The sequence below is a fragment of the Agaricus bisporus genome (genome assembly GCF_000300575.1).
Source record: "Agaricus bisporus var. bisporus H97 unplaced genomic scaffold AGABI2scaffold_15, whole genome shotgun sequence".
Lineage (NCBI taxonomy): Eukaryota > Fungi > Basidiomycota > Agaricomycetes > Agaricales > Agaricaceae > Agaricus > Agaricus bisporus.
This window is the reverse complement of record NW_006267350.1, coordinates 473296-491307: the sequence shown is the minus strand read 5'-3', so window position 1 is coordinate 491307 and position 18012 is coordinate 473296. Positions and strand designations below refer to the sequence as shown.

The following is an 18012-nucleotide window of genomic DNA, read 5'->3' as shown; positions in this document are numbered from 1 at the left end:
TAACAGATCCACCATCTGTACCGCCAGACTGGATTCTGATCATGTACGTGAGCCTTAAGGCTTCATTGAGGTCCCCCACTGGCAGATACCCTCGAAGTTCGGCACCATTTCACCACAGGGGAAATAAATTGGTTCCGGTGCAAGTCTGACGCTTCAACGGTGAAGGATGCGTATGGTAAAGTACTTGCAAAGTAACAACTAACCGCACCTGTGGTTCCCACAGCTGTCTTATGAGAATAGACCTGACTAAATATAACGAGATCTATACCGATCCGTTCTGCGATACTCCTGCGATTTTAAAGGACTTGGAGCTTCCGCACTTTCTAATAAGAAGGCAACTGTGGGAACCATAGGTACCCCAGCTATAAAACCTGCCAGCATATTCGATTGGATCATCGAACCATGCCATTCCTTTCAAGTGGAGACTTACTCATTCTCACTGGTGTTGCCCTCGGCACCTGGTTTGTTCACGGATACATAAAAGAACGTCGAGAGAACCCAAACAACCTGCCACTTCCACCAGGTCCGAAAGGCTACCCCATCATCGGTAGTTACTTCTCGTTTCCCAAACATAAGGCCTGGTTGGAGTATGACAAATGGTTCAAGATATATGGTGAAGCTTTTCCATCCTCGACTTATGTTGCTGCTGTTCATTAACTTGAGATGGAGGTGATATAATCTACTTCAAAGTATTTGGGAAGGGTTTTCTCATCCTCGGAAGCCTCGAACGAGTATACGACATTTTTGAGCGGCGGTCCTCTAACTATTCTGACCGTCCTCGCTTGGTGATGTTGAACGAAATGTTCGTGTAATTTGCGTCGTAGAAAATACTGCGTATACTGATTTAGATCCTCGCAGGATGGGCTGGGATTACACTTTTGGATTTCAGCAATATGGACCATGGTGGAGACGACATCGCCGTCACTTTCATGACCATTTCCATCCTAATGCCGTCAATAAATATCACGCTATCCAAATCGATTCTACCCGTGCCTTTGTCCGCAATCTACTGGAATCTCCAGAGAAATTTAGGTATCACATCCGATAGTGGGTCTTTCCATTTGTATGAGAGTCAACAATTTCATAGTGCTCGAATAGTGCCTTTGCGGACAGTATTCTAAAGACTTTATACGGCATGGACGTACGGGAAAACGAATCGTATATCGGTCATACAGAGACCACATTTGCAGGACTAGCTGAGGCCGGCCATCCGGGCTCCTTCCTAGTGGACATGTTTCCTGTCATGAAAAGAATCCCAGATTGGTTTCCCGGAGCTGAATGGAAGAGGAAAGCAAAAGTATGGCGTGACATCAACTCAATCGTCGCCAACAGTCTCTGGGACCGTGTAAAAGAACAAATGGTGCCAATGGTCCATCTTTTGCTGCCATATATGACATTGACGGCGTGCACAGAAAGCGGGAACAGCTAAGCCTTGTATTGCTACGACCATGTTGGAGGACCTACTTAATGATGATAGCCCAGAGGGCAAAGAGGAAGAAACTGTGAGACGTAGTACATGTGCCAATGGGTTTATCGGTAAGTTTCATGTGCTTGAGTTTTTGCTAATGCTTACGGTTATCTGTAGGAGGCGCAGATACGGTGAGAATCACGAAGAGCTGGCTTTGGGGGGCTTTCTAAATGACTCTGTTAGACGGTCTCGTCGGTGACATCATTTTTCATGGCCATGGCAATCTATCCCGATGTACAGAAGAAAGCCCAGGCTGAGCTCGATCGGGTTCTTGGTAGTCGTCTACCTGAAATCAACGATAGATCAAGTCTTCCGTACATCAGTGCGCTATTAAAAGAGTCTGAACGGTGGCAACCTATCGCTCCCCTTGGTATGCATGGTTATTCTTCTGTTGTTAGAGAGTCAGACCATTCAAACTTCATCGTCTTTAGGAATTGCCCATATGAGTTCTAATGCGGATGATTACGATGGGTATTATATCCCGAAGGGTACTTTTGTGCTGGGGAATGCATGGTGGGTAGCAAACGACACATCAAACTCTTATGCCATATTTCTGAATGAACTTCAGGTCACTTCTTCATGACCCTAAATTCTACAAAGAGCCTTCCATTTTCAACCCGGATCGCTTCCTAAAGGATGGCGAGCTTGATCCATCGGTACGGGATCCGAGCGTCGCATCATTTGGCTTTGGTAGAAGAATTTGTCCTGGGCGATTTTTCGCTGATGCGTCTTTTTTCTTGACGGTTGCCCACGTTTTGAAGGTTTATGATATTATACCGACCCTGGATGAGAATGGGAAAGAGAAAGAAATCAGACCGGAGATGACAGACGGCTTGATTATGTGAGTTTTCAAAGGTCCTTTGCTTTGTGAGGCCTGCTAATGTCCAGCAGATACCCTGAAGCATTTGAGTGTAGAATTGTACCTCGGTCAGAAGAGGCAAAACAACTGATTCAGAACTCTATTCTTGAAACTTGATTTGACGTAAGAGCTGTCTTTGTCTTATACGTTTAGTCCCCTACGCGTCGTGAGTTACATCGTCATATTTAAAGGACCATCTCTAAGTCATAAATACTATACACTAATGACAGCAGTCGTATATAAGAAAACACAAAATACAAGCCAATCCCGTAGCATAAAAAAGCCAAAAAAAAAAAACAAAGTGATGTCGTCGATAGCAGAACAGGGACGAGCAGATTATAATAAATGTAGAAAGCACCTGTTGAAAGGGTGTTTCAAAAGTGAAAATCGAAGGTGACGAGACAAGGAGTGTGGGGAGGATAAGAGCAAATTACTCTCCCAATCCAATCAAAACCATTCCTCCGACACCAGCCAGAAGACTCAATACTGCCAACAACTTCTTTCTAAGCTTCCCATGACGATGCGGTAGGTCATGTAGATGATGATTATCATCATCGTCACCATCGTCTTCTCCATTAGTCAGGTCATTTGCGCCCATCTCTTCATCCCCTGAAACCCCACCACTACGATCGTCTCGAGAACGATCACCTCTTCCCGGTTTATCATTCCCTAATGCAGAGAGATCATGCGAATGGCCATGATCGTGATGACTATGTCCTTCAACATCTCCGAAGACGAAATCTCCCGCAATCATCTCTACGGTGGATGCATATATCAACATTCCGGCTGATACAGCAGACATCACTCCTTGGATCAGATACATTCGAGCTGAGAGTGCATTCACGTCAAAACTCTAATCATCACAATAACCGGAAACTTACCAAGTTCAATGCCTTCCTTCTCCTTTCCAACTTTGAATGCAATCATTCCTATACCCATCCCAGCTGGCGCCGTTATACCAAATAGAATAGCCATAATGACCTTCAACGACCATCCGGCACCAAGCAAACCTTGGAAGAACCCTTTCTTCACACTGGACTGCGACTTCATTCCAAGAGCGGAGAGTTCAACATCGGTAGAAGGCGGTGGTGGAAGTGCGGCAATACGGATCCCAAGCGATAAGCCTTCGAATAGTTGGTGAAACACCACAGCAACCGTGAGCGAAGCTGAGATAGGATCAGTTAGAAATAGCTTGATGGGCAATACGATGGCAGAAGCTTGATGGCGATGATAGACTCACTAAAATCACTACCGGCCGCTATCGCCAAAGTCAGGCCTATGACAAGTGAATGGATCATAATTCCTAGTTGCAGAACCAATAATCCGATGACTTGTCGCCTTCTTCCAATTAATGGTTTTTCGTCTTGTTCTTCCTCCCCTTCCATCTCCTCCTCCCGATCTATGGTCCGCCCAACCCTCTCACTTCTACCACGGCTTAAATCCAAAGTCGGCGAAGTGACACTCACAGTGCTAGCGAGACGGGGACGAGATCTTGAACGATCGCGAGAAACCGCACCTTTTAACAAGGAAGCTTGAGAAGGAGCGCAGACACATGAATGCATACATGTGCAGCCTCGCATCTTGAGAATCCGAGGTGAATTCGTCAATACCTCAAATGGAACCACACTTGCTCCATCTTGGGTCACGAGAGCAGGTAAATGGACGTGGTGCGCATGGTTGTGCTGGGGATGAGTGGAGGGTGGTGCGATACGAGGGTGATGATGTAAAAGTGGGGTACTCTCACTAGTCTCTAATCTACCTCGCTGCGATGTCGAAGTGGATAAGGAAGGAACCTGTAATGTTACTGCTGTCGAGGGCGAGAAAGCGGGATGCGGTGAACGCTCTATGGAAGATTCTCGAGATTTTTCGGGTGAAGACGGTTGGGACGGTTCGGAGTGTAGATGTTCAACATAAGAATTGCAAAAATCTAAGATAACGATTCAACGAATATTCGTTCGAAAAGATTTAAGATACTGACATTCAATAAGGAAAATGCTGAGGAGAGATGCAAGACTAAATTAAAACATCGTCAGGGTCGTATAGGCCGCGTGCAGACAGGATACCGCACGAACATGATGAGGCCTGTATAGTCTCCGATGTTACCAAAATGCTCTTTGACCGGGCCTTTTTGAAGGGCTCCAAACGAGTCTTGAAGCAAATGGATAAACGCAGTGGCCAGGATAACACCTTTTGCAATTTATGTGAAGATCAATCTCGGGATATCGTGAAAAAACCAATATAAACAACACCCACCTGTACCAAAGTGTTTCCCAATGAAGAAAAAGATGCCAGGTATGCGAAAACGGGGGACTAGCATGGAGATGCCAGGAAAGGATACGGCTGCGATAGGGAGAGTTTAACAATCGCAGAGGGCACTGAATGATGGATACCGACCGAGGAGAGAGATGACGAGGACGATGGCCATAACCTGAATACGAGGCTCCGCTGCCTGGCCATTGTGAGCTTCGGACATGAAAGGTGGGTGGAAAGGCATGGGCAGCGGACGTTGGACGAGAGCAGCTCGACATATATATGACACACTTCGGGGACCGCACCGGTCAGCACGTGACGGACATGCGCACTGGTCAACGATTCAAAGAGCAGGTCCTTGGCGGCGTATCATAATCAGGCAGCCGTCGCTATCGACCGAACATAAATATACTTATTAAGGAGCAATAATAGTGACAATGCTACACGTCCATATCACATCTAGTAGACCATCCCCATGCTATCACACAAAGGCATACAATGCGCATGCTAATCTAAACCCCACTCAGGACGATGGCGACTCATCAAGCTTGTTCAATTCCTCATCAATTGAAAACTTGAGCCGTCTTTGTGTTTTAGGTGCTTTGCGCCCACCAGTATGTCTGACAACGGTCAACAATCAGAAAAATACGTACAAAAGGAAACGTTAACCGCCTCACCTTTGTTCCTGGCAGACGAAACTCTCAGGCGCTCCTTCCCAGTCATCCAGCACATATTTACCAGATGTCAGTGGTTTGTCCTTGTCTTCACCATCCCTCGCCTCAAACAAATCCCTCGCCAATTGAGTATGCGTGACGCCTGCATAAGTTGTCGGACAACGCGGGTTCACAAGTATCCTCGCTGGCCTGAATGCTGAATTAGGTATCAACAGCTTGTCAAACTCTGGCGGCGGTGGCACGTCTTCTCCTCCCTCTTCAGGCGGTATAGCATCGTAATCCGAACCAGCATTAGCATCAGGATCACTTTTCTTCCTATCCGCTGCACCACCATCATTCACTTCTTCCAAACCTTCAATTCCAGCAACGGCAACTTTGATTTCTTCTCGATGATGTTGTTTCTCTTCGAGCTCTTGTTTTTCCAGCTCGAGGTTTTGATTTTCATCCTCAACCATATCTTCTTTCACCTCTTCATCATTCCGCTTACGTACCTTGGCGCCCCCTCCACCAGCATTAGCACCACTCCCCACTCTATCACCTTCCTCTTCTATCGCATCACGAGCAGCCTGTACCCAAAGGTCTCGACAAAACCAAGCCTGACTACTGTCCAGACAAGAAGCGTCCGAATTTCGTACAGGTACACCATCAGCCCGGCTAAGATTATAAAATTCGGTACCAGATCGATATTTGATGTCTTTATAATATGATTGCGTAGGGTCAACGACATGGGTACCGGATTCGCAGCAAAAGACTTGGAAGGGGAGATGTTGGGCATAGCGTAATGCCCCTTGTTTATCTCTTGGCGGTACAGCATCCGGTTTAGACGTTGATCTTGACTGTCGGAATTGATCTCCCTCAATATCGCGCGTCCGCCATCTGTCAAATTCATCCTGTCAGCGCCGAAAAGAAAAGATATAAAGAGGATTACCTGTCGGAAAACACAAAATAACCATTGTGCTCCGCCCAATCCATCCCACACACCATCGCTGCCTGATTCTCAAAACTAATCTTCAAAGTTTCGAGTATATCATTCGGACAGGTAAAACCTTTCAACCACACAACCCTCGAGAACGTAACACTCCGCTTTGTCTTGAGCTCATGCAACGGCTCCAAAGCCAGATTCCTCATATACGCTTCCTCCAAAGGGTAATACGCAGCAGCGGGGTCGACAGTCATACCGGGTACGCGTCGAATACGGAAAGGTACGTTGAGAAGCATGAGTACGGCTTCACATAGATCGACAAGCGTTTGCGTCGCATCAGCAGAATCGTAGTCGACCATTGAAACGAAGATATTTGAACTTCCTAGACGTCTTGCCATTTGGACTATAACCGCCAATTGATCCACGAGGAAGTGGTCTGCCGAATGGATGATGATGGCAATATAGTACAAGTTTTCTTCGCCAATGAGGTCGTCATAACCCATTTTACTTTGGCCGAATGGACGGATTAGAGTTGGACAGAGCGCTGCTACCCAACCGTTGAGCGAGAGAAGTTCATCGATCGCACTGAAGACATGCTGGGCGTCTGTAGACGACGTGTCTTTGTTGGTGATACTACACCCACATGGCAAGTTCCACCTTAAACAAATATATGCCTGAAAAGAGAAATGACGTACAAAGGTAGTTGCAATCTCGTCCAATAATCCAGCATTCCTCCATAAATCAAATCGTCAAAAATATCAGGTCTCTCATCTCTTCCGAACCGGGCCTGCAAGAAGGGATAGCGTTGGACGTTCAGAGACTTATCTGAACGAGTAGCACGTTCAATAAAGCTGTGTTCCTTGATTTGGTATGACTGAGAGGACCTTGAAGGAGTTGAGGATGAGGAAAAGAAGACTAGGCGAATGACGAGGCCGATAGCCAGTAAGGCAGCAATGCGTATCAAACCGCCGCGACGACGGATGGTAGGCATAGCTCACAAACAATGACCTTCCGGAGGTTGAAAGAAAAAGTTACAGGGAGAGAATGATGCAGAATGCAGACCGAAAGAGAACACAAGCGGACGAAATTACCCGTGGGAAGGACTTCTTGATCGTAACTTGCCAAGTCTTTTTCTTCGAGTTTGCTCTAAACATTCGACAAACACATCACGCCGCTTCCTATACTAATTCCTCAGCGAGGTCTCCCGAATGGGCTGGGCACATATGATATTCATTTTGAAAATCCAGATCAATGATCTTTCTTTACAACTCAGCTCAAAATAACCTGAAATCCTTTCAGTCATGGACAGAATCGGTAAAGGGGGTTGGTGCTCCGTATGATTTCAATCGCCTTCCGAGAGCCTATCACTTCCACTTACTCGACCAGATTCAACATATCCAGAGACTCTGCGACCTTAGGTAAAGCTTTGGATGCTTTCTCCCGTCACAAGGTAAGCCTACTCTGACTCGCTACCTACCATCAGTATCGGTTTCTTCAAATATATTTCTGGCTGTCTTCCACCACATTCGCTCGTTCTTTGTTTATCAGCGCATTATTCTGGGTTGTTTGTCGAATTTGCTCAATCTAAAGGCCATGAAAATCATTGGTTCGGAAAACCAAAGTATAATTCCGAAATCCCGAAGTCACACATGAGTAAATTACAACATTCTCCAAATTAAAAGCGTTGATTTGACGCGAAAGTTTTCTATCAGATTTGTGAGTACCTTAGTTAGTTTTCCACCGTTGGTGAAGCTTACCAGTACATCGTTACGCCGACATAGGTGCCCTGGATTTCTACGTCGAATGTGATACAGCATGTCTAGTCGACGTAGCAGTGAAAGAAGATACAATGGGACTATCGTCAGAAGGACATGCTATCGTGATATTCGTATCCATTTCTTCATTCTCTATAAACGAAGTGAACATAGGTATTGGACGTCGTTGATCTTGATCTGGAGAAACAACAGGAAGTCGGTTCGTCAAGGTTCCTGTCCGTTGTCGAAGAATTTGTAACAACACTCTGTTGCAAAGCACCGAATGGACGACCCTTTGAGGCCTTGAATGAAGGTCAACAAAAGTAAAGGCCTTCTCTGAAATTTATTCCACGCACGTTGCTAACCAATTTGCAAGATATCGCTGTTGGAAAAAGTCATTGATGGAATTTAAGATTAGTCTGAAACTCACTCACGGGAGCAAGGGCAGCTACTAGCACATTCGCAATAGATAATGCTGTAACATAGTCATTAGACAACACAACCAGGAAGATTGCAGGGACCAATATACCCAATACATAGACGTAGTATAAAAGTCCTGGTTTTCAAATTCTGATCATCATCCACGTTTGAACAATCGAGGAACTTACCATCCTTGTACATCTGCTTAACCCAGGGTGAATGAGAAAATCGAACTAACTTTGCCGGTTAGAATTCTTTTATAGAAATCTCAAGAGCTGACGCACGAGAGCGGTAAGCCTGGATTGCTGTGAGTATGCCAACAGCTGGACACATCGACATCTTTCAGGCGCGACACCATCTGGAGCAGTAACATGCACATACTGGTCTCAGATAGCGCTAGAAGTATATATGAAAAGATGATAATGGGACTCGCACGTCCTAAGCGGCATCCCGGTAGATGAGGAAGTAGAGAGGGAATATCTAAGTGATCCAAAGCTGAGTCTGTTGCGTGTACTAGTACCTGCAATAAAATTCATACATTCAAGAGATCGAATTTCAAGTTCTGTGATTACGATCGCTGGTATGAATGTCAGCTAGAAAAGATAGTCAATTAAGCAGTGATCTTGGAAACACGAGAGCCGGAGAGAAGGTACACTTGCCCCAGAACTACAACATAAGATAATTATAATTATTCTGCGTCTTCCCCAGAGCGCAACTGTTCGTAATATAAGGATCGCTACAATAGATTTAGCCAAGGCAGGCAGTAGACGAGCCGCCCAATACTCACTTTCGGAAAGTATGATCCCAAACACGATAAACCCTATTTTCGGCTTTAGCAAAAAAAAAGAAAAAGAAAAAAATATAAAAAGTCAATTGGCACCAACATGTCAACACTGTGTTTTGCTTGAGGCAACTCTACGCGTCGTCAATTTGAAGTTTATCCGTCCTTAGCTCGACAGCCGACTTACCTGGGGATCATTTAACGACAGAACCTGCACTAAAGTCAGATTAGATAGAAAAAAGAACGTTGATTGAAATCAAAGAAGAAACGCACAGTTGAGACTCATGAACGTATCCACATAGGGCAAATACCGGTTCAACATGAAAAGAATTGAACCACCTGAGAGCGGGTTACTCCAAACATGTGCGACCTGAAGTTTACATGCAGCATTGGTCGGCGACCTGTTCAATCCGGACTTTTATTGAAGTACTTACTTCCTGGTCAAGTGTGCATAAATGATCATATACCTGACGAGGTTATATTGATGATTGGGGGAAAAATTGGTGATGGAACATACGAGTAGCGTCGCACAAGCCACCATGGTGCTTGGTACGAGCCTTTGCTGTCCAAACAGACTGAGTAAGTATTTGCAGCCCGAAACTCGGACATGTATACCTACATATCCCGGCACCATGTACTAAGACAGTGTTGCACAGGTAAATCGTTACTTCAAATAGTCGAGAGCGCGAAAAGTTGGCGAAAAGGTAAACGATGGCAGTGAAAGCGACCAAAAGTACTCCGGAGGCACTGATAGTTTACAACAATGACTTGAAAGAAAGAGAAGCCTGAGCTCCTCAGCAGGAAGCAAAGGGAAGGAAAGATGCACTGGGCTAAAAACCTTCTCTGATTTATGATATATGATTCTTCTCAACTAATTAACCGTTCGATTGGGCGCTGCAACGGAGCACGCATTATCAATCTTCCATACTTAGAGTTTCTATGTAGACGTTTAAGAATCACTGATTTTCGCTTAAATAAGTCTAGAATCTGCTTTAATGCACTAACCTAACTATGCTTACAAGTCCCACCAATAGTCAGCTTCATCTTGCCATTATCCTTGAAACGTGAAGCACTCGTGGTGTCCAAAAACACCGCTTATCGGGGCCCGGGTCCTTATAGATCTCATCCCGAGTACGTGATAAGATGCCGAGAGGACACCAAGGAGACCATTCGAGTCTTGTTCGTTTCCGACATTCCCGACGAGCTTAAATGTAAAAATATCACTGTCATCGACTCACTAGTGTTATTAGGACTCCAATGAATGCTCTATCTGGCTTTAGCACTAATCCCCAAATATCCGGCACAGGTATGTTGTTCACTGGTGATCAGAATCAATCGCTAAGCACCGTATTTCTCATGCAGAAGTAGAAGTGCGGCATCAACTCATGGTGTGTTCGTACTCCACAGTGTCGAATCCTCCGAGCGTTGATCATGGAGCGCCACCTCAAAGTGCGGCGACTAGCACCCGGATTGCCACATCTGTCATTTTGAATTCTTTGTGCAACGGGTAGATATTTAATTTGCTAAAGATTGATGAATATTGATTGCTGAAACCAGCTAAAATCTAACTCACCTATCTAAATCCACCACTTCTACGAGTATCAGATGAACAGGCTCCGAAATCGGTAGGGAATATGGATATACAGAAATGAAAGCTTAAGCGACACATATATACTACAAGAACTTGACTAGTACTACATCGATCTGGTCACACTGACAATAAAAACTCATTTCAACGTTGTCTCCTTCTCTGAATACTACTCTTCATTCCCTCGAAACAATACCTCACAACATCAAACGACTCGGGAGTAGTGATATCTTCCTCCCAAACCCCAACACAGTCTCCATCTCCATTCAAATCGCTATCCAACCACCCAGTCTCTCTCATAACCATCCCCCATTTAGCACCAACGGTGCTAATCACACAAAGTGTCTCGAACCCAGCACCAAACGAACAAGCCCGCAGTGTCTCGAAAGTTTCATCCATAGTTATTCTTGCTTGCCTCTTCGTGAAATCATTCACCGCTAATGCATTATGAACATTCACAAATAAGAAAGGTTCTGTCGGGGAAGTGACATCGAATACTGCAAATGATTGTTTTGGCGTTGTTGAGAATGATTCCCCGCCCATACCGTTCGACTTCTTCGGATCCCAGTCCTCTAGAATCTCGAAACCCTGAGTTGAAGGAAACCAATACTCCAACACATGACTCCACAAAGGGTAGTAGTTTCTTCTGGCAGGAGGTTGATCAAAAACATAAGCTAGCGTATCATGAATGTATTCCGGATACGCCGTATCTGTGACCGGAAGTATAGCAGGTTGTTGGATGGCAAACTCAGTGAGTACAGGTGATGGTGGTAGGCCAACGAGAGATCTGAACGTAGATTGAAATGTCGAATTGTAACCGTGAGAAGTAAGATTGTCATAGGAAGAATCATGGTATTCGTGGTGTTCCTGGATTGCTTCCTGGGGAGGAGGGTCACTATTTCTTGGAGAATTATGGGGAGTTTCTTGACGCGTTTCTTCGAAATCAGTCATCGTTGCATCCTCGTGGTTTGGAGGATCATCAAAAGGATTGGTGACTTGCGAAACATCGGCATAATGATGCACAACCTGTGACGCCGAGGACGGCGATTCCCTACGGTCAGCGCCATACCCCGGCACTACTAGCGGTGCAACCACCTGAGACTCATCCTCATGCCGTGCGGGCGGGCGCTCTCTGTAGTCTACATGATATACAAGCAGTCAGAATAAGCACCAGGCCAGAATTTTCGTAGACTACTCACAGACGTGAATGACCGGTTGTTGGCTCCAGCTTTTCAAGATATTGTCAGCAGAGCTAATATCTGGCATAGTAAAATGCCTACTCGGGATGTGCGTGTAAGAGTTGCATAGTGATCAAAGTGGAAGCAGTGTATACAACCCTGCACATCAAAAAACATTGTACTCGACCGGTTTTTCGCACGCGGCCCAAGTTTCCATCTGCACTGCTGGCTGCAATCTTTACGTTCAACTCATCAAAAGGAGATTTATTTCTTTCACCGGTCACCTGATCGCATTCGTTCTGAAATGGATTCATTCTGAACGCGTATGATAAAAATACCATTTCTTTCTTTCATACAAAAAATCTCCATCTCAAAATCATACGGGGGTCATCCATCATGTACTACTAACCACGATTAACTCGACGAACTCTCAAAGGCATATTATCTTTCGGCTCTAGTATCAAAAAACCAATCAATCAAATCAATACACTTTGTAGCATTAAGATGAAAACTTACTCATCGTTACCGCAGCAGTCGGTTTCGGAATCTGTCCTTCAAAAGCCAAATCAAATTCAAAATTCACAATCAAAGATCTAATAAAACATAAATATAAACCATTAAATCTCTTCTCACAAGAAAAAGGTGTTGAGGATGACTCACGCAATAACTGTTTTCATCTCAATAATCGCCATCGTCTTCCCAATACACGCATGAGGACCAAAAATAAAAGACATAAATGAATATTGCGAATTATAGTTTTTTATTGATAGATTTGACCATCGTTCTGGATGGAATTCTTCTGCGTCTGGACCCCATGTTGATTTCCAAGTGTTAATCACCCGAATCTTAAAATTCATTCAAAAAATGCGTATGAATAACGATAAGGAAGGATAAGGAAAAAAATGAACGTACAGGAATATAAAGTAAAGTCCCTTTAGGTACGAGTACTCCATCAATATAATCTGTTTTCGCAGCTTGACGAAATGTCATTGGTACCGGAGGAAACAAACGAAGTCCTTCCATTCTATTTACAATGAGTCTCAAAAACTAAAAAAAAAATAGCATTAAACGAAACGACGTACATGACATTATCCAGATATTGCAATTCTTTAAGGGATTTATATTCCGGTTTAGGATTATCGTTAAATATCGGAGTGAGTTCTTCGCGAAGATGAGTTTGAGCTTGTTTATTGGCGGCGAGGAGATATAACGTCTGATAGAAGTGTAATCTCCCACATACAATAATACGAGTTGAGGTGTTGACTTACCCAAGCAAGTCCAGAAGCTGTAGTTTCATGTCCAGCACCCAAAAACGTCAACTACCAACCAAAATAAAAAATAAAATTCAACTTCAAAGCAAAAAAAGCAAAAGAGAGATAACGCACGACTTGATCCATCATAGCTTCATCACTCAAACTCCAACTTCCCCTCGGTTGAGATTCCAAACTTTCTTTCCTAGCTCTCACAAGTAAACTCATAATATCTTTCTTTCTCTCTCTTTCCATCACATCCGAATGACTTTCATCTCTCATCTTTTGATCCAACATCCTTTTTGATATAGTACGAATTTGATGCATAGATTCGATGACTACCGCAATGAGACCTATATTATGATTAAATAAATGAAATTGAAAAATTATTGAAAGATGCTCTTTTGCTTACCGAGTTCAGGAAGAGGACGTATCCATTTCCTTATCCTCCAAGAAAATCGACTATTCACAAACGTACAAAACCCAGGTACAACCGAAACCATCCCAATAAACCAAGCCAAATTCGGTCCATCTTGTTTATCTATCAATTTCTCATACGCTGTTGCGAGTTCGTTATGAGGATCGTGTAGGGAATTGGGGTGGTATGAAAAGGCTGTGGAACAGATTATGTCGAGAGTCACTTTTGACACTAGTAATAGGAGATAAGGGAATGAGATATGAGAGGGAGGGGGTTTGAGGTTTTTTAGGTACTTACTCCATTCGTAGGTGGGTATGATGAGTCCTGATTCGGGGGTTTTGGAAGTTGAAATTTGAGTATCAAAGATCTTTAATAAACTGTGCAAGAACTGTTGGTTTTAGTAGTCATCTCTCTCAAAATAAAAACGTACCTGTCAATGGAACGATGATATTCATCCATCTCTACAAAAACATCAATCAATCGCAAGATGAATGAACTGAACTGAACGCACGAGACACCAAATTCGGTAAGGAAAACGCTGGATTCATCATCCTCCTCATCTGTTTATGTTCATTCCTCGTCACCGTCAACAACCCATACCCAGCCACCAATCCCAAAATATCTCTCATAAACTTTGGCTTTCGAAAAATTCAACATCGTATTTTATTTATTTATTAATAGGAACTTACCCTCGGATAATCAACCCACTCTTTCACCAAAATCCTTTCACAAGCCTCCGGACTCAAAAATAAAAGTCTCTCAATTCCTACAGGACCTACAACTCTTATTATACCCTTTTCGCCTCCATAATGTTTAAGCCATTCGCGTTGAGGGATGCCGGCTTCTCCAGTGATGATGGCTGGGAATTGACCTTTGATAGGTGCTAGGAGATATGCAAATGGGTTTAGTTTTGATTTGAGGAGAGGGAAGAGGGGTGGACCGGGGATGTGTCGGAGAGGAGAGATATAGAGGGGGTATAGTATGATTTTGTAGATGATAGTTACTGTGAGTTGTGGTGAGTTTTGGAATTGGGAAGAGGAAGGGGATTTTTACGGTTGAGGAGGGAGAGGGTGCCGATGATGAATCTGTGCTCGTAGGCAAAGTTGAACAGGGAGGTAGTGAGTGAGGAAGACATGGATGTGTGAAAGGAGAGGAAGTTAGTTGGTTATATATCAGTTGAGAGATTGCGCAGTTGGCAGTTGATTTTCGTTAGTCCATCAGCTGACATCTTTACATGTGAATGATATGAACGCGTTGATGAAGAACAATATAACTCGTGAGAAAACTTTAATTAAAAACAGGTTCTTCCCTCTCCAATGCAAGTCGTACCTCTCGTACTCGCGTTGCTCTTGAGCCTTCACGGTTTACGCAAAAAATCACTTTCACCCAGTGGTGCTCTGACAGCCTTTTGTGTGGGTTATGGTACCTTGTCTGGAGGACTATGGGTATTTGGTATTACACTCATCGGATTCTATCTCATCGGAAGTCGGGCCACGAAATGTAAGTTTTGAGTTTTGAATTTTTGAGCAAGTATGAATGTATATACACAGATGGAAAGCAGCGCAAAGCGAGATTGGAGGAGGGGTATCAAGAGGCGGGATATCGGAGTGGGTGGCAGGTGTTGTGCAATAGCGTGTGTGGGGTGGCGGCGGCGGTGATGTGGAATGCCATGTTTGGGGTGGAGTATGACAGTAGTAAGTGGTGTCCGCTGGACAGAGAGGTTGGCAATGGATGGAGTCGAATGCTGCTATTTGTGGCTCTTGGGTGAGTAATACCACTCATCATTCATGATGCTTAACTGACGGGTCTACAGCCATTTTGCATGCTGTTTGGGGGACACGTTGGCGTCTGAGCTGGGTATTTTGTCTGCTGGGCAGCCGAGGCTGGTGACGACGTTTGAGCGAGTTCCGCCTGGGACCAACGGAGGAATGTCGGTGGGCGGCACGCTTGCTTCCCTTTTGGGGGGTGCGGCGGTCGGGGTCCTGATGGCGTCCACTCTGGTCGTTGAGAACGTGCGGTGCCGAGAAGCGTGGAGCTCTGTGACGCTCTCGTTGATCGTGGGCGGTGCCTTGGCCGGCTTCTTGGGCAGCCTGGTGCGTCACGCTGTCCGCCTTGATGTAAAACTCACAAAAGACCATAGATTGATTCGTTGATCGGCGCGACCCTTCAGCAGACCCGCTACTCTCAAGGCCGTGTGTCGACCGAGGGCGAGGTGATTAGCGGGTTGAATGTGTTGACGAACAACCAGGTGCGTAATAAATCATGCGTGCACGCTGTTGCTGACGATGAGCAGGTGAATCTGGTGTCGTCGGTGATTACGTCGGTGGTATCTGGGGTCGTGTCACGGTCACGGTGACGTCAGGTCGTAGTGAGAAATGGGATAATTAATTTTTTTTTTACGTTGTATTATCTTGCCATGGCTGCTGAAAGCAAGCGCGATGTCCGACAGCCCGTCCTGTTTGAATGTGCGTGGGAAGTCGCGAACAAGGTCGGGGGCATCTACACGGTGATCAAGACCAAAGTGCCCGTCTCCGTCTCCGAGTTTGGCGACCGATACTGCCTCATCGGCCCGCTCTCCTACAAGACCGCGCCGATGGAGGTCGAGCCAGAGGAGCCCACTGACCCCCACCTCGCTGCCACTCTCCAGTCCATGCAGGCCCAGGGCGTCAAGGCGCTCTACGGTCGCTGGCTCATCGAGGGTAACCCCCAGGTCCTTCTCTTTGATACCAGCAGCATGTACCCCCGCCTCGACGAGTGGAAGGCCGACCTCTGGAACCTCGCTGGCATCCCCAGCCCTCCCAACGACCACGAGACAAACGAGACCATCGTCTTTGGCTATCTCGTCGCTTGGTTCCTGGGCGATGTGAGTTTTGCTGTTCTCTACTCTGGTCTTGTTGATTGATCTTCCCTGCAGTACGTCTCCCGCCAACTGACCACCGCCATCGTCGCCCACTTTCACGAATGGCAAGCTGGCCTCGCCATCCCCCTCTGTCGCAAACGTCATATCGATGTCACCACGGTGTTCACCACCCATGCCACCCTCTTGGGCCGATATCTCTGTGCTGGCTCTGTCGACTTTTACAACAATCTCCAATACTTTGACGTCGACCACGAGGCCGGAAAACGCGGTATCTACCACAGATACTGCATCGAACGTTCTGCTGCCCACTGCGCCGACGTCTTTACCACCGTTTCTCACATCACAGCCTACGAAAGCGAGCATCTCCTCAAACGCAAACCCGACGGAGTCCTTCCCAACGGTCTCAACGTCGTCAAATTTCAAGCCATGCATGAATTTCAAAATCTTCATGCCACCGCCAAGGCCAAGATCAACGAGTTTATCCGTGGTCATTTCTATGGCCACTACGACTTTGATCTTGATAATACCATCTACTTGTTTACTGCCGGTCGTTACGAGTACAGGAACAAGGGCGTGGACATGTTTATCGAATCTCTCGCTCGCCTCAACTATCAGTTGCAGAAAGCAGGCTCAACAGTCACTGTCGTCGCCTTTATCATCATGCCCGCCGCGACCCACTCTTATACCATCGATGCTCTCAAAGGACAAGCCGTCACAAAGCAGCTCCGCGATACAGTCACTGAAATCCAAAATCGTATCGGTCAACGTTTGTTTGACCGTGCCGCCCGTTTCACTGGGTGTGTGTCCTTTTCTTGTGTCCTTGTGCAGCAAACTCATCTTACTCTTTCAAGCGACATGAAATCCATTCCAACTGCAGATGATTTGATTTCAGAAGAAGATCAAATTCTACTCAAGCGACGTATCTTTGCGCTTAAGCGAAACTCACTTCCGCCTGTCACGACGCACAACATGGCTGATGATCCCAACGATCCGATTTTAAACCAGATCCGACGTGTCAAGTTGTTCAACAATGCTCATGATCGTGTTAAAATTATCTTTCATCCTGATTTTCTCAATAGTAATAATCCGATTTTGGCATTGGATTATGAAGAGTTTGTGAGGGGATGTCATTTGGGTGTGTTTCCGAGTTATTATGAACCGTGGGGGTATACACCTGCGGAATGCACTGTTGTATGTGTATTTTCCTATTTTGCTGTGATGCGATTTAATGATTTTTTTTTTTAGATGGGAATTCCGAGTATTACGACCAATCTTTCTGGATTTGGGTGTTTTATGCAAGATCTCATTGAACGTCCTGAAGAAGAAGGCTGTTACATTGTCGATCGTCGAATGCAATCCGTCGAAGATTCAGTTAACCAATTAGCTGATTATCTGTATGCCTTTACCAACAAAACTCGGCGTCAAAGGATCAATCAACGTAATCGAGTCGAACGGTTGTCGCCGTTGTTGGATTGGAAGAATTTGGGGATTGAGTATTCAAAGGCCAGGCAATTGGGGTTGAGGAGGGCTTATCCGGATGCGTTTGAGGGTGGGGAGGGTGGTGTGGGTGGTGGGTTGAGGTTTGGAAAC

At 45.3% G+C, this 18012-nt stretch overlaps 8 protein-coding genes across 8 annotated transcripts in view; 3 read left to right on the top strand and 5 right to left on the bottom strand.

Annotated features, from left to right (window-relative positions):
- Window positions 1–398: 398 nt before the first annotated feature.
- Window positions 399–2609, top strand: AGABI2DRAFT_195991 (hypothetical protein). The gene is made up of 11 exons (XM_006457075.1): window positions 399–613; window positions 670–802; window positions 859–1047; window positions 1099–1360; window positions 1413–1536; window positions 1586–1599; window positions 1652–1838; window positions 1900–1981; window positions 2037–2309; window positions 2360–2493; window positions 2558–2609. The coding sequence occupies exons 1-10, from the start codon at window positions 403–405 to the stop codon at window positions 2442–2444; spliced, it is 1560 nt and encodes a 519-aa protein (XP_006457138.1). The 5' UTR covers window positions 399–402; the 3' UTR covers window positions 2445–2493; window positions 2558–2609.
- Window positions 2610–2757: 148 nt separating this feature from the next.
- Window positions 2758–4821, bottom strand: AGABI2DRAFT_123004 (hypothetical protein; the record flags this gene model as incomplete). Its single annotated transcript, XM_006457074.1, has 7 exons — window positions 2758–3155; window positions 3209–3493; window positions 3568–4254; window positions 4306–4340; window positions 4400–4514; window positions 4581–4667; window positions 4722–4821. 7 exons carry the CDS (start codon window positions 4819–4821, stop codon window positions 2758–2760), a joined length of 1707 nt encoding a protein of 568 aa, XP_006457137.1.
- A 151-nt stretch (window positions 4822–4972) lies between these two features.
- AGABI2DRAFT_188826 (hypothetical protein) lies at window positions 4973–7194 on the bottom strand. Its single transcript, XM_006457073.1, has 4 exons — window positions 6869–7194; window positions 6180–6806; window positions 5255–6127; window positions 4973–5197 (listed from the first exon to the last, which is right to left on the bottom strand). Exons 1-4 carry the CDS (start codon window positions 7162–7164, stop codon window positions 5101–5103), a joined length of 1893 nt encoding a protein of 630 aa, XP_006457136.1. The 5' UTR covers window positions 7165–7194; the 3' UTR covers window positions 4973–5100.
- Window positions 7195–7967: 773 nt separating this feature from the next.
- AGABI2DRAFT_123002 (hypothetical protein) lies at window positions 7968–8686 on the bottom strand (the record flags this gene model as incomplete). The annotated part of the gene is made up of 5 exons (XM_006457072.1): window positions 7968–8229; window positions 8284–8309; window positions 8362–8483; window positions 8536–8580; window positions 8632–8686. 5 exons carry the CDS (start codon window positions 8684–8686, stop codon window positions 7968–7970), a joined length of 510 nt encoding a protein of 169 aa, XP_006457135.1.
- Window positions 8687–10860: 2174 nt separating this feature from the next.
- Window positions 10861–12022, bottom strand: AGABI2DRAFT_123001 (hypothetical protein; the record flags this gene model as incomplete). Its single annotated transcript, XM_006457071.1, has 3 exons — window positions 10861–11855; window positions 11916–11944; window positions 11997–12022. The coding sequence occupies 3 exons, from the start codon at window positions 12020–12022 to the stop codon at window positions 10861–10863; spliced, it is 1050 nt and encodes a 349-aa protein (XP_006457134.1).
- Window positions 12023–12298: 276 nt separating this feature from the next.
- On the bottom strand, window positions 12299–14697 carry AGABI2DRAFT_123000 (hypothetical protein; the record flags this gene model as incomplete). Its single annotated transcript, XM_006457070.1, has 13 exons — window positions 12299–12348; window positions 12411–12487; window positions 12555–12739; window positions 12807–12918; window positions 12977–13107; window positions 13163–13213; window positions 13280–13497; window positions 13557–13793; window positions 13860–13939; window positions 13993–14023; window positions 14074–14200; window positions 14252–14565; window positions 14616–14697. 13 exons carry the CDS (start codon window positions 14695–14697, stop codon window positions 12299–12301), a joined length of 1695 nt encoding a protein of 564 aa, XP_006457133.1.
- Window positions 14698–14862: 165 nt separating this feature from the next.
- Window positions 14863–16025, top strand: AGABI2DRAFT_195985 (hypothetical protein). The gene is made up of 5 exons (XM_006457069.1): window positions 14863–15062; window positions 15113–15326; window positions 15376–15655; window positions 15703–15810; window positions 15856–16025. The coding sequence occupies exons 1-5, from the start codon at window positions 14879–14881 to the stop codon at window positions 15916–15918; spliced, it is 849 nt and encodes a 282-aa protein (XP_006457132.1). The 5' UTR covers window positions 14863–14878; the 3' UTR covers window positions 15919–16025.
- The window catches only part of AGABI2DRAFT_212415 (glycogen synthase), a gene marked incomplete at both ends in the record, with an annotated part of 2685 nt that continues 651 nt past the window's right edge, over window positions 15979–18012 (top strand). Inside the window, 4 exons of the mRNA XM_006457068.1 lie at window positions 15979–16425; window positions 16477–17219; window positions 17274–17613; window positions 17668–17985. Coding sequence (XP_006457131.1) covers window positions 15979–16425; window positions 16477–17219; window positions 17274–17613; window positions 17668–17985 — 1848 coding nt within the window. The remainder of the gene's footprint in view (window positions 16426–16476; window positions 17220–17273; window positions 17614–17667; window positions 17986–18012) is intronic.